This window comes from Psammomys obesus, unplaced genomic scaffold (genome assembly GCF_907164565.1).
Source record: "Psammomys obesus unplaced genomic scaffold, mPsaObe1.curated_primary_1811, whole genome shotgun sequence".
NCBI lineage: Eukaryota > Metazoa > Chordata > Mammalia > Rodentia > Muridae > Psammomys > Psammomys obesus.
The window spans coordinates 1,170,302-1,185,626 of record NW_026586662.1 but is presented as its reverse complement, the minus strand read 5'-3'; the positions used below and the strand labels follow the sequence as shown (position 1 = coordinate 1,185,626).

The window sequence follows — 15,325 nt, the reverse complement described above, 5'->3', positions numbered from 1 at the left end:
AAAACTAATGCTTTATTCACAAAATACTAAGACTGCCAAATTTCAAAAATAAATAGCACTAAATTTCTAGGTTTCATGAGGTCACCTTAATTTTTCTTAATTTACAGGTCATCTTGCCTCTTACAAACTGAGTGATATATATATATATATAATATATATATTATATATATATTATATATATATACATATATATATACACACACATCTCAATGTACATACATATTGAGATGTATACATATATATTGAAATGTATATATTAATATATGTGATATGAGTGACATATATCTCAATATACACATATTGAGATATGTGATATATATGTGATATGAGCATTATGTGATAAGCGATATATCAATAAATATATAAAAAATTGAGTGATTTTATTTATATATACTCTCTCTCTATATATATATATTCAAGGAATGTACTGAATAAATAAAAAAATGAAAGAATTTATATATAACCTCAAAGTATTTCTATTTAGAGAATATACAGCTTTATACATGTTTAAAACATCTTGCCCTAACAGTCCCCCAAAAGTGTCCAGATAAAAACCAAAATAATAAATAGGAACAATCCAACTAATTACTATTATATAGCTTAAATTATAAATTATAGTACATAGGTAATATTCAACAGTAGCCCTAACACATCTTGGTAAGAACTGAGGAATCGCAGAACTGGAGAGAAGCAGCCTAGATGTGAACAGAGCAGCGTGCTCCCTTATCTTAATTACATGAGCTCCAGACACTAACACTGCCTGGCTGATAAGGGGCATTTTTGGCCTTTCATAAGTATGGGTATTACTACAATGTCAGTTCGTAGACCAATCGAAAAGTAGCACTAACATTTAATTGTTCTTAAGCTTACCTTAAGAAAACTATACAGAAAAAGTCATCCTGTATAAATAGAATATCAACTGTCACAATTGTCTAATTTATACTGACACCCTGAAACTTGCTAAGTTAACAATGAGCAAAGCCATGAAGAACTCTGTATCTCAGGTCTTCATATGGCGCGTGAGCCGTGCTGATGAAAGTAGTCAGAAAGAAAACTGTTGCAGGACAACTGATACATACCTGTTTGGGAACGTTCACTTTTCTTGACTCAGACTTTTCTTCGGAATGGGTCTCTTCATCTTTAGTAACCAAAGGTGAACCAACATCTTCCGCATCTTCAAAATCATCACTGTATGTTTCTGAAGGAAATTATTGTTAGAAAGAGAAGGATCACACTGGCAAGGTCAAATTCCAAAAAAATTCTTTGGCTTACAAAGAAGGTTTCTCCAAGTACAAGCCACTGAGGTGTCAGCATGAAGGGGCCTCCCAAGATCTTTGTTTTTTTTTTTTTTTTAATGAATGGGTTCAATTTAAAATGAAGACTATGCTGGGTTTATTTTATTTTCTGTACTTTGTCATGTGCTTTACATAAATAGGCCCTATGACTTCTGCTGTTCTCCAGTCCTAGACAATTCTTGGTGTAAAGCTCCTAGATTATATCTCAGTGTCTTTGCAGTGGAAGGAAATGTATCTCTGAGTTAATCAGTCTCTTCTGTCTATTCATGATGGAGGTGAGGAAGCAGTTATTTGGCCAACATCTCTTTCATCGATTTTTAAGTTGTTTATTGTTTTTAAATCAAGAGACTGGTTGAGATCAGTGCAGTGAAGGGGAGGAACCCTTTCTCAGTATGGAAAAAGCTATGGTGTCAGCATACAGAGGTAGTATGTAAAAGCACGGTAACAGTGCTGAAGAGAGTGACCTGGAACCAGAGGCCTAAATTCAATTCTTTATTCCACTACTTCCAGCTTCAAAATTGTCCTCACTTTCCTTATCCATAGAGTGATTAACAGTAATTATCTCAAGGAACTCTGAGATCTGAAAGTTAAGTAGTATTTAAGGAACACTCCTACTATAACGTGTACAATCTATGAGCCAAATATGATGTGTGATAGTATGATAGCCAGTTTTGCTTAATTTACATTAAAAGTTAATGAAGCCACACATCACTTTTTCCTTCTCTTTCTTTTGCAGCGTTAAAATGAACGAGGGCCTTTTCTCTTTACATCTGTATTTTAACTTCTTGATTGTGACCATCTAAGGCTGCCTTTCTTGTACTCATCCTGCTTGAAGTATCTTTTCTGTGTCGTTTTATAGTTTGTCACAATTTTGTATATGGTCATCCCTTGTCCAAATGTCCAAATGCCCCTGGGTTCCTCACTACAGGTGCTGGAGAAGGTTTTTCAGATTGCATTTTACTCAGAGTTTACAGATAAATTTGCCAATAAAGGCTAGGAAGTGCCCCCAAAAAGGAGCAGTTAGACCTTTAATTGTCTATGGTTTTATTGTATCTGAATTTTATGAACACATTCTTGTTTTTAAAATTATAACTTTGAAGTTAAGCAAAGAGAATATTTTGAATGTAAAATATCCTCTGCTGAAGTGGTTAGAGTACTACAGATTAGCTCTCATAGTGTTGGCCATGGCTGCTGAGACTGGAGACTGACCCAATTACATTTCCTTCTTATTTCGCACCAACTCTATTTGTTACAGATTCCTAGCAAGGAAGCTGGTATTTCATGTTATATGGTAATATTTTCGTATAATTTGTTCAGTTACTAAATGGAAATATCAGAGTGCAATTTGGAATAACACACATTTAGCAATTTTCCCATTTGGAAGGAGGAGCTGAGTACATTCTATAATAATGAAGGTAACGTATATTTTCAAACAGGTAAAGCTAGGAGACTTTATTTTTAACAGCAGCCTGAACTAGATGGCTTAGAGGATTCTTCATGCTGAGAAGCCACTGCACAGGAGTACAGAGCACAGGAACTGACTAAAAGCAGAGGACCAGCACATGTCTTTACAAAAATAGACTTTACATTCCTTGAAGTAACAACATACAGTGGAACAAGAAATACCTAAAAATAGGCATTTGGAGGGGGTCTTTGATGTTAGAATATTATTTAAACATACTCTCAGAAGGCAAACATTTGTCCGATTTGTAGCAATTAAAAAACAAACAAACAAACAAACAAACAAACAACCAAAAGGTTTACCCAAAGAGCCCAAAGAGGGAACAGAACAGAATTCTCTAAGTAAACCAGGAGAATGCAGAACAAAAACAATAAAACAAGCTGGGTGTGTAACCCCAGGACTCAAGAAGCTGAGGCAGAAGGACTGATGTGAGTTCATGGCACATCATGGTTGGGCTTTATAGCAACATTTTTATGCCAAAAAATCTAAAAACAAAAACAAGGTTTACAACCTTGTTTTTACAAATGTAAACAACATTTGTAAAAGGTAGACGCTCATCAATTACACACCAGGGGCAAACTTGTTAGTCAGAAAAGCATAGCCCAGCTAGGTCAAACCATTTTAAGTAAATGAAAAGCATACACACTTTCAATACCAGCACCTGGCAAAAACAACAGGATCCCTGAACTGAAGGTCAGCCTGGTCTACATAGTGAGGTTAAGGCTAGCCTGCTTTATAGAAAAAGTTCAAGGCCAGGCAACACTATAAAGCAAGACTTCATGTTAAAGAGCACTTTCTAAGACAATGTGGTTTACCTTTCAGCCCTGTTCTTATCAACGTTTATACTATGAGTTGTGTTATCTTTCAGTGAAGTTACCTGGTAGTTCCTCATGCTCTGCTTCATTCTCATATTTATCGTCAGCTGCTTCTTCTACACTAGCTGGGTAGCTGGAAAAACATTTAACACGTCCTATTATAGGCTAATGTATATTCATACACTATATATTACATTATGTGTTTTAAATTTTCTAAAGTTACACCTTAAGTATTATGGTTCTACCAAGTTCTTAACAAAGCTAAAAATTGGGATTAATAGAAGGAAAATGTTTTGAAAACAAAAAAAATTATTAAAGCTTAAAAATTACTTTGGATCAGCACAAATAATAAAAAGAAAATGCCAGTTTTCTTAAATACAAACACACATGCTTTTCTATGTGTGTGCATGAATAGGTATGCACATTATCCCATGAAGTAAGTACCTCTTCTTCACTAGAGTTTAGGCATTACGAGCTATGAGGAGAATTAAGTAAACTTACAGGAAGGCCAAAACAACAACAAAACTCCACAAAACGAGATCAACATTGATATGCCAATGGACTCTTAATGGAAGCCACACAGGGGCCTGCAGTGTTTTGGATGAGAACAGCTTCCATAGGTTCATACATTTGAATACTTGTTCCTCAGTTGGTGGAACTATTTGGGAAGCACTAGTGGGTGTGGCCTTGTTGGAAAAGGTGTGTCACTGTGTTTAAGGTCTCAAAAGCTCAGCATCCCCAGTTAGCATTCTCAGCCTGTGGATTTAGATGTGAGCTCTTAGGTGCTCCTGTTGCCAAGCCTTTGCTCTATCATCATGGACTCTGATCCTCTGAAATTACTAAGCCCCATGTAAAGTCTTTCTTTTATAAGTTGCTTGGTTGCAGTGTTTAAACCATCATAGCAACAGAAAAGTAACTAGAGACAGGGCTTTAAACTGGGTACTGGTACAGTTGTGAGAAACAGAGTCCATTGCTTCTGACTGAGGACTCCTGTTAACTGTCACTGTCTACAGCACTGGAAGACTGCAAGTACACTACTGTCTCAGAACCCCACAGTCCATGCCAGTTCAGGTAATACTGTAGCTCTGTATCAGGCATCTTGAGAATCGGCTATAGTCATCCACATACCATGACTCTCCCAACTCTTTCAACTTCTACCTCTGTGTTCTTAAAACCTTAAAAAGCCCAATTTTCCTTTGTAAAAAGAAGAATTACTACATGGATATATAACTTAAGGAAATTAAAGACCTTAGCAAACACTGGAAAATGGCAATGGTCACCTATGCTCAGAAGTGGCCCTCTCAGTCAACCAGAATTTCTAAATAAATGAGGTTCCTTATAACCAAGAGAGTTACCATGCACAGAGGTAACACTTAAACCAAACTGGTCTTTGCTTCCTTTAAAAAAAAAAATTGTTTTTAAATCCAAGTTTATAATAGTAATCTGGGATTTTATTTTCCTTGTCCACAGAAAACAATTTTCTTTCCTAGGAAGGACTTGGCAGTTTTGATAGTATTTTAGGTATGAAATTTCAGGTATCTAAAGGCAGAATGGAGATTTAACTACATAGCAACATACTTCACCCATACACAAGAAAAACCCTGACTATCATGAATACAGAACATAGTTCTAAAGATAAAATTTAAGGTATAGAAATGGCTCAGTTGGTAAAATGCTTGCCAGATAAGCAAAAATGACCTGATTTCATATCCTTGGAAACTACACAAAAAGCAATGCACAGTGCTGTGTGCACGTAATCTCAGTGGTGGGGGCTGGAGACAGGCAGATCCCTGAAGTTTGATGGGCAGCCTTTCTAGCTGAACTGGTAATCCCCAGGTTCCCTGAAGATGCTGTTTCAGAAAGTAAGCTGGGGAGTAAATGAGGAAGATGTATGCCAGCAAACCCTGGCCTCCATACATTAAAAGAAATAGATGAGGTTTGATTTTGTTTGTTTGTCTACTAGAATTCATGCACACATAGAAATATAAAAAAGCACAAAAAATAGTTAATGTTTTTTAATTGTATTTACCTACGTAAAGCTTTGAATTGTGTGGAGTCATCAGAATCCAGTTCTTGATTTAATTTTGAATAATCAATAGAAGATGTCAAGCCTTTCTCAAGCCTGGCAAAGAACTGCTCTTTCTCTTCTTGTTCCTCTAATGTGTCCAAGCCCAAACCAAGGGTACTATGATGGAGCTCAGAAATGACCAATTCTATAGAGAAATGAATGATAAATATATTTTGTTACCATGTACAGCTTTGATAAACCTAAGTGATACTTTTATTGACATCGCACGGGAACCTCCCACCCACCAAGCAGATCTACATAAGGCTGACTTCATCTCTAAGACATACTTCTGATTCTCCGGGGAGATCTTATGATCCGTCTATAAGATCTGGTGAGGGAAGCCAAGGATTAGCTGAATCCACCATTACAAGTTTCTCAAGTACAGTAACAGTGACTTCCTGATACATCCCCCTTCTCACCATTAGCTTCTAAGCTGTCAACACTTAAGATGGAGGTTCCACTGCTCTTAAGAAATTGAACTTTTTCAGCAGACTCCTCTTCTGTGTCCATAATACGTTGAGAAGTCTTCTTTGTCTTCAAATAGCTTACATGTGTTCCAAGAAGTCCTGCGGACAAGACTTATTGAGTTGGTGTTCATATTTATATACAGGTAGTTATATTCAGGGAGCTGTTCTGATCATAATGCCAACATAAGGATACTGTCTTATTTTAATGCATAATGTCTACAAAACAAACCTGTCATACTACATAAAAAAAAAAAAACTAGACCTAGAATTCACAAAAGAAAAACTGTAATTCTGTTTGATTACAGTACCCTTCATTTTAAAATTTACAAAGGATTCCTTTACCCAGTTTTGCTGTCTGAAACACTGTTCAAACAGACTATGTGAACCAGGACAGAAAACTCAAGGGAGGTTAGGTAGGGTCAAGGACAAATACAAAGCGTAGACAAGATCCTTGTTGGTATACATATCAAGAAAACACCAGAACATCTTTGAAGCCATTATTTTTCCACAATGGAAAAGTCTCACACCAGAGTATGTACAATGTTGTTGGGGGAGGGGATGGTATCACAGTCTCTAATAACAATTTTGAATGTGATACTTTACTTCAAACTAAAATACAATGGACATATTAAAAATGTTTCATGACTGACTCCTGTTATAGTTAGCTTCAGCTATGTACTCGACACGAATCTTGGGTTGGGTTGGCCTTGCTTGGGTTCCAGAATCAAGGTGTTTTTTATGGCTTTATGTGAATAATGGTCTTACTAGATCAGGCAGCACTTTCCACACAGCTATACAAAGTCAAGATCTATCCATAGACACTGCAGAGGACTAAGTGAGAACCACAGTTGCGGTGCTGCTATGGCAACTTCTCACTTTGGCTCTGAAGCTTGGCTCAAGAGATGTGACCCAGACAAACAGGCTCCACAGAAACAACAGAAGCTCACAGACAACTGAATTACTGACCAGCAAGAGAATCACAGTTTCATTTACTAGGCAGAGCCCATTAACCCTATGACAACTGAAAGAAAAAATCATTCTAACAGAATTTGCTCAGTTTTAATGTTTAATGGTAGCTGCTCAAGAGTGGTAGGGAATGCATACCTCTCCTTAGGATGGGTATACAGGTCTCTCAGAAGCTTCTTCTGCCCAATGGCAGAACTCCCATCTTGTGAGTATGATAGTGCCTGGTACACAGAACGTAATCTGAATGCACTAAATGTATCCGGGGAGGAACAGGGCAGGCTACACTCTGGGTGGGATGTAACTGGAGCTAGCTTTCTTGTGTGCTAGTGAAGTCTAAATGGTTTGTGTGTTGCCTTGTTTTCCCTGCTTCTTTTACTAACTGCACATACTTTGGACTGACATCCTTTTAAGAAAAACTGATAATTTTAGTTGTTACAGGCAAGCGTTTTTATTCTAGGAGCTAGTCTTTCCTTTTGGAATATTTGCATATTTCTGCTCTGATTTAGTATCTTCTAGAAGAAAAAAAAGGCTTCAATGCTAATTAAGTCCTAAATCTTGGCAACATTTTCAAAGTACTTTATCCTATGATGAATGATATGTTTTTTTGAATGCTAGCAGGAAAAAATGGTTCTATAAAAAAATTCCTTATAGGCAGGCATACTTAAACAGGTTGTATGGCTTGGGAATTCACCTTCAAGTTTTCACTGAGAAATTCCTTTAATGTATTGCAGTTTTAAAAACAAACAAACAAACAAACAAACAAACAAACAACAACAAAATACTAAGAACTGTGACATCTATGCTGACATGGGATAAGAAGTGCTTCCCATCCATACTAAGCTCCCAAGTCCACAAGTGTCACAAGATATGGAAGGGCCACTGTGGTGTTCTGAGCGCAAAGGAGAAAGCTCATGTTAGCAGGGCTCTAGAAGGGTCACAGTGGGAGTGTGTACAGTAGGGACACTGAGTCTTACTGGACTTGGAGAGGAGAGGAAAGCTAGGATGGTAGGGAAGCACGGACTCCAAAGTCAGGCATAGAGGCCAGGATCCAAGGTGTTTCTAGAAGACAGAGTAACTAGGTGTGGCTAGGCCACATGAGATAGAGAAGAGGGCTATCATCAGATTATGAAGAACCTCAGCTGTCACTTTAAGGAATTTACGTTCAATCTTGTGGATGGAAAAATGAAAAGAAAAACAAACAAATCCCACAAGAATAATAAAAGCCATGGTGAAATCTTTCCCTAGACAGGAGAAACAGATGCTACCCTGACCCACAAGTACCTGTGGCAGCAGCACGCACAGGAAGTCAATGCCATACACAGTCTGAGTTGCTTCAAGATGCAGACAGCACCACACACAATGCACACCTATTACATATGTAAGCAACATTTAAAGTCACATTGCATTTGTAAAGTGTGACTAGGGACATCCTGGGAAGTCTATAAATGCATGCCAGGGACGCTGAATGCATTCATTACAGTTGAGGAAGTAAATTATTGCTTTTCATGATTTATCAGCAAACTGAGATTCCACATTCTACTTATTTGTTAATGTGTTTACATGAGTATAGTGGCAGATTATTTTATTAAACCACCGAGTCTATTTATATTATAAATGATATGTAAATACACTTCATTTATTTCCTTAATTTGAATGCATACAAATGATCTCAATGCAAATTAATGGAAAAAGTCACTCTTAGTTACATATTGTATAGCAAAGTAGAATAAGATGAAAATTAAGTCAAACCTCAGATTCATGCTATTAGTATTATTTTCTTTACAGTTTAATGGTGTAGTAACACAGTCTAGAACTAAAGTCTTGACTGACCTCTTGTGGTCAAACGATTTAAAACAAACCCAAACAAAACAAAAACTTCAGGCTTTACCATCATCTTCAAAATCATCTTCAGTTATCCACCAAGGCACTGTATCTTTATTCTTCACTTCACTTTTACGTTGTCCAGGTGTTTTGTTTGAACTTTCAAAAGAATCATCTGAAAGCTGAATTACATAGAAATTATTACATTCCAAGATGCATTTCAAATTGCAAAATCCCAGACATTACTACAAATGTTTTTCCTTTGGTTCTCTCACAGTTCAGTTATAACATGAACAACAGTCTAAGAAATAATACATAAATTCCATCCACAGACATAGGTGGCCAAACTTAAAAATCGAGCATATGTCTTGAATACTGATTTTATATCTGGAATTAAACAAGTAAGATACAGTGGTGGTCTGAATGAAAATGGCCCCCAGAGGCTCACTGGGAGTGGCACTATTCGAAGGTGTGGCCTTGCTGGAAGAAGTGTGTCACTGGAGGCCAGTTAACAGCAGGTACAATAACAGGTAGGCTTTGAGGTTCCAAATGCTCAAGCCAGGCCCAATGCCACTCTCCTCCTGCTCATCTAGATCCAGTAACTCTCAGCTACCTCTCTATCACCCTGTCTGCTTGTATGCCACCATGTTTTCCACCAATATGATAATGTATTAAGCCCCTGAACCTGTAATGTTGAGGGTTGGCCTGGTGCTATGTATTCTAATGCTAATTGTTTTGTTCCCCAGGTCGCTTGCTATCTTTGATGAGCAGACACTCACACACCCAAAATGACATCTGTAACTTTTGCCTCCCAAAATTATCCCTGATTGGAAGATAAACTGCTGACACTGGGCTGAGCAGGGAGAGAGAGGTGGAATGAGGGGCATGATTTGGGGAAGTCAAGAGGGAACTAAAAGAGAGAGGTGCAAGAGAGGAGGAGAATGGACATATTCCAGAAAAGATAATAATGCAAGTACCAGGGGCTTTGGGTGGGAGGAAGTACACTGATAGTGAGATAATAGATTAATTATTATGCTCAGCTCGGTGCTTAGCTTTGAATGAATCGTAGTTTCAATGTGTGGTTATTTGGAGAAATTATTGATTAAGGAGTAAATATTTACTAAGTATATGACTGAATATTAATTATTATTATCCATCAATTTGTAAGCCAGCCCCAATTAGTTTTTCTTTATAGGAGTTCCAGTGATCACAGTGTCTCTTCACAGCAACAGATAAGTACAATAACAAAATAAAAAATATGATAAATATATTTGTTTAGAAAAGGAAGTAGATGATAAAATCCTATATTCTGGACATTTTCTAGAGCCTAAGAACAAATGGCAATTGAATAAACTTATTACAATGACTCCAAAACAGAATTCTAGTCTCAGTGGGTGAAGATGCAATGGCCATAGAAATAAACATTTTGTCCCAGATATTAATAAACATGGGTTATTTGTCCCTTTCTACTCTTCAGCTATTTTTTTTTTTTTTTTTACAATTCTGAATCCCTTCTTCTTCTCTTTTCTTATTTTTATTCTCTCTCCCAGTCCTCGTCCCTCCACCTGGCTCCCCACTGATGCTCTCCCTAACCCTGATCCCCACCCCTGTTACCCTCCACCACCCTTCTCCCCTCCAGTTCCCTCCCTCTATCTACTTTAGATGTCTGTTTTATTTCCTCTTTTGAGTAAGAGTCAAGCATCTTCCCTTGAACCCTCCTTGGCTTCATTAGGTCTATGGCTTGTTGTATGCACTCTATGGCTAATATCCAAATGGATGGAACTAGAAAAGATTATGCTGAGTGAGGCAGTCCAGACCCAGAAAGACACAGTTACAACTGAACCCCCTTTTCTAATCCCAACACTTCCCCTCCTCTAGCCAATAAGGTAGTCTCCCTCTTCCGAGATAACCAAGAACTAAATGCCACCCTTTTCCTTCCTTATTCCACCTCCAAACTCGCATCCTGTGAGACTTCTCCCCGCTTCAAAAGACATTTTTTTTTTCCCTTGGCCCTTAAGGGAGCCCACAGAGGGGCGACTCTTCCTCCCCATTCCTTGGCTCCCTAGCTTCTCCAGCTCTCTATCATCACTTCCTTAGCCTCCTTCTCCCACTCCCCTCAAGTTTCCCACTCAGCACTGTGTCTCCAGAACCTGCTTTCTAAGCGCTGCCTGCCAACATTTATATTACAGCATGTCTTGGTATCATTTCCTTTTAGTGAGTAGGTTGCTATCCTGTGGATATGCTCATCTTGCTTAATTCAGTTGACAGACATGTGGGATCCTTCTACTTTGGTCAGTCATCAACTGACCACATCACAGAAACTGATCCCCTATGGAATGCTCTACCTAAGAATGAATTGGGCAGTGTCCTTCTCTGGGCTCCTCTTCACCTCTGTGGCCTTGCACACAGCTAGTTAACAGTTAGGGGCTCCTGAGCCCACTTCTCCAACACGAGACTTCTTGTTGACTAGGTTCTTCGTCCTTTTCCATTCTCATTCTATAACCCCTCATATACAGCCTGGAAGAAACCATGTTTATCACATGCCTTCTCAGTGTCAGGATCTGCACCTGGTTTATCTCATTCTTTAAACAACCTCAAACAGCTGAAAAGCTGAAACCTGGAGGAGAAACAACTGCCCCAGGTGCAACTACTGAAGAGGGATACCCAATGGGATCCAAACTAAGGACATTGCTGATGGCTGTCTACTTTCCACTATTGCATGCAGCCATCCAATTAGGATGGTATATTTCCTCCTGATGAACACGAGGAACATTCAACAACTTGATGGAGTTTCAACTTTTACAATGCTCAAAAAGAAATGATTGTTTTCTGGGTAGGAAAAAGGGAAGGTGGGGAAAAAGAAAAGGAAAAATTTCAATCTGAACTTCTGGTATCTAATCACTTTCTAGTTGGTCTTAAAACATTACTACCACATTGAAACAATCTATTTCTTGCTTTCTATACCCCAGTTTCTTTGTCTAGATACAGCGATAGAACCATTGACCATTCAGAGCTATGGCAAAGATCAGAAAGACAAATGATGAATATCCACCCCTCCAATAAATATACTGTAGGTGTTCTGACTTTCAAAATCTACACTGCTTTGCAGTTTATCATTATCAAATGAAAACAAAAACCTGGACCTCAGATAGTAATTAGGAAAGATAATGACTATCAGAACCTTCATAACTGAATACACTGCTGGTGGGAATAACAGAGCATATGGCCAGACAATTTCACTTCTGGGCAAATACCCAGGAGAGATTAACATACATCTGCACTCATGCTTGATGATTACTCAGAGCAGCATTATTCATGAATGACCAAAGTAGAAGGATCCCACATGTCTGTCGACTAAAAATAAGCAAGATGCAGTATATCCACAGAAGAGGAGCCTACTCACTAAAAGGAAATGATACCAACACATGCTGTAATATAAATAAGCCTTGAGGACACTGTGTTAAGTAAAAGAAGCCAGACTTCAAGGCCATGCATACTATAGGGTTCAATTTCTATATCTATAAACAGTCGAACTTGGAGACAGAAAACAGTCAGTGAATGCCTAAGACTGGGGAAGGACAAGGAGTTGAAAGTAACAGTTAAAGGATAAGAGGTTTCTTTTTAGGAATGATGCATGCATTCTACAACTGACTATGGTGAAGGTTATGTAATTCTCAACCAGTCATCATACATACTTTAAATGGGTGAGTTGTATGGGTTATTAATTATAACTAAAAAAAGCTAACCTTAAAAAAAGTGGGTTGAACGACTCTCCTAAAACCAGATATTAAATTGTATCTTGGAGGGCCCCTGTGTGTGTGTGTGTGTTGTGTGCACCTTATGTACCATGGAGGGACTGCTTCATGTGTGAGCCTCATGTACCTTGGAGGGAATGCTATATTTACTCGGAACTGCTGGGGAAGACTAGGTGAGGTGATGGCATTGAGCTAACAGGTGCCAGCATTTGAAATGAGAACAAACTAAGGGATGCTGGGCATATTCTGTCGATGGGGTGGTTTATGTTTGCAGATGACAGCGCCCAAGGATGGGTCTCATGAGACTCTTTCATAACAAAGCTTTAGAAGGACTGAACTTACCTCCTTCATGAACTGTTCAAATTCTTCATCAAGCTCTTTGGAATAGTGAGCCATAGTTAATAATTTTCAAGTCACCATAAAAGTATCCTAAAGTATTCACAGCACTGGAAACACTACATGACAAAAACAGAAGAAAAAAAAAAAAACACCTCACTACTTTAAACTTCAAAAAATCTCATCAAGACAATATAAAATCACAATTACGAGATGCTAGTGGAGTCCTACCTAATTCACTGAGGCGGACTAAGGAAGGTAGTTTGTGAACTGTATCTTCTCACAGTCCATAATTACATTTCATTAAATTGTTCTGAGGTGGGTTCCAGAGTATTTCCTACAGTATATGTATTTGTCTCTGCTAATACCTCTCAGAAACCAGGTCCTCACAGATTATATATATACATACATATATATGGCATAAAGTGGAGAGACTTTTTTTTTTTTTTTCTTGTAAAGCACAGTACAGTTCATGCTGTTTGATCCACTTTCTATAAGCAGAGATGTTTCTGGACACAAACAAAGTGAACTTATAAGACTCAGAATACAATAAAGAATTTAGTGTGGTGCACACCCAAACTCGCTACAACTACGGGACAGAAGGCCCTCTAGTTGGAAGCCAGCCTGGGCTACAGCCTGAGTTCCTGTATAGCTCAGACTAACCTGGCTGACAGAAACAATGCCCTGAACACCTTGGGATCTAGTCAAACTGCAGCTTAAAGCTCGACTCTCTGCCCTCTGTGAGGCCATCTTCCTACCGGTCCCAGCTTTAGGATTTAACCCTGCAGAGCTGGTTTCCTTTTCTAAGGGACGGGTGCGGGAGGATTTGAACGTAAAGTATGCGCTCCAACCTGCATTTATTTGCATTTTCTACCAGAGGTCGAACTCACAGGATAAGGAGTTGGACAAACAGTTTGGGCAGAGGCGGACCCCACGAATGGGCCCTCAGACCAGGTCTTCTGGGGTCCGCAGGAAGCGCAGATTTGGGGGCCGGCGCCAAGCAAAGACGCATCCGACTTGGAGTCCCGGCAGAACAGTGGAGTAATGCGCTCGTCCAAGCTCGGAGACCGGACCTGAGATACAACCTGGAAACATCGACAGGGTCGCAGAGGGCGACAAGCATCTCACCTACCTGCTCCTGGGAGCCCGCGCTCTCCCGGGAAGTCCGGGCGGGCCAGCCGTCGTCAGGGCAACAGACTTCCACGGGCGGGCTCCGGGCTGTCACGTGATCCCGCCTGCCACGTGACCTCCGGAGCACTCAGACCAGCTGTCAAGTCTTCTGGTGACTTTGCAGGTAAAGACTGGAACCACCAGGGCTACGCCGGGTACGGCGGAAAATAAGGAACGTGGCCGAGGCAGCAGCACCCAGACGCCGCTTTCCCTCCGCTCCCTGATAAACCTGAGCTCAGTCGGCGGACGCAGAGACCGGGACGCAAGCGCACAAGCTGAAACCAGCGTATGGCTTCCTGGGAGTTGTAGTTTAATCCCTCGGTGCAGCTCCTTCCTCGGCGGGCTGCTCCTTTTTTTCATCCTTTCTCACCCTTTTCATTTGAACGCTGTTTTCTAGGCTGAAAGTTTTAAAAACGATTTACGAGGTTGGATTTCCTTCACGTGAAAAACCTTCGGTGTGGGTGTTGTGAGAGAAACACAAACCTGTTAGAAATAACTGCAGTTGTAGAAGAGACGTCTGCCACCTAGTGGACAAGCATTTGAAAACACACAACACCCAGATTCTCTGTGGGACAGGGGCACTAGCTCAGCAGCTCTGGGTTTTCCGGCATCCTACTTTTCAAAGCTCTCTTCTACAGTTTCTTGCCTGAGTTGCCGCACTCTCTCCTGCAGCCTCCTTTTCTCTCTCTCTGAATACATATACACGCACTGGCACACGCTGCAACTCTCAGAGGACGCCATTTAGGAATACAAGTAGAATCTTCAAACAGTAAACGGGTAGACATAACTCCTCCTTTCTAGCTGGAACTTCTCAATCAACAATGCGTGTTGCCCTTCGAGTGTGTACAAGCCAAAAACTATCCTATAAAGATACAACAATTGAGACCCGTTTTAAGCTCCCGTTTATTGAGTGCTTGATGGGAGCTTTACGTACATTATTTAACTCTTAAAATTCACAAGTCAATTTAATTCAGCTTATGGTTTTTTTTTTAGTACGTATTGAATGAGCACTGTCCCTATGGACGTTGGTACTGTGACACAGAGAAGTAGCCTAGACACCCGCTAAAGGAGTGCAGTGGGAAAAAAAAAAAAAAAAAAAAAAAAAGCCTTCGGTGATACTTCGTGTACACTACACGAGCTGAGAAAGTCTGGGACTTACCCCCTGTTCTC

The 15,325-nt window shown here is 39.5% G+C and overlaps 1 protein-coding gene across 1 annotated transcript in view; it reads right to left on the bottom strand.

The window, feature by feature from the left end:
- Cep162 (centrosomal protein 162) overlaps nt 1-13,946 on the bottom strand; it is a 68,325-nt gene extending 54,379 nt beyond the window's left edge. Inside the window, exons 1-7 of the mRNA XM_055602558.1 lie at nt 13,876-13,946; nt 12,992-13,104; nt 8,962-9,076; nt 6,060-6,206; nt 5,602-5,785; nt 3,635-3,705; nt 1,080-1,198 (exon numbers count right to left, since the gene is read on the bottom strand). Of these exons, the coding sequence (XP_055458533.1) occupies nt 1,080-1,198; nt 3,635-3,705; nt 5,602-5,785; nt 6,060-6,206; nt 8,962-9,076; nt 12,992-13,045 (690 nt within the window). The 5' untranslated portion in view covers nt 13,046-13,104; nt 13,876-13,946. The remainder of the gene's footprint in view (nt 1-1,079; nt 1,199-3,634; nt 3,706-5,601; nt 5,786-6,059; nt 6,207-8,961; nt 9,077-12,991; nt 13,105-13,875) is intronic.
- Between the last annotated feature and the right edge of the window lie 1,379 nt (nt 13,947-15,325).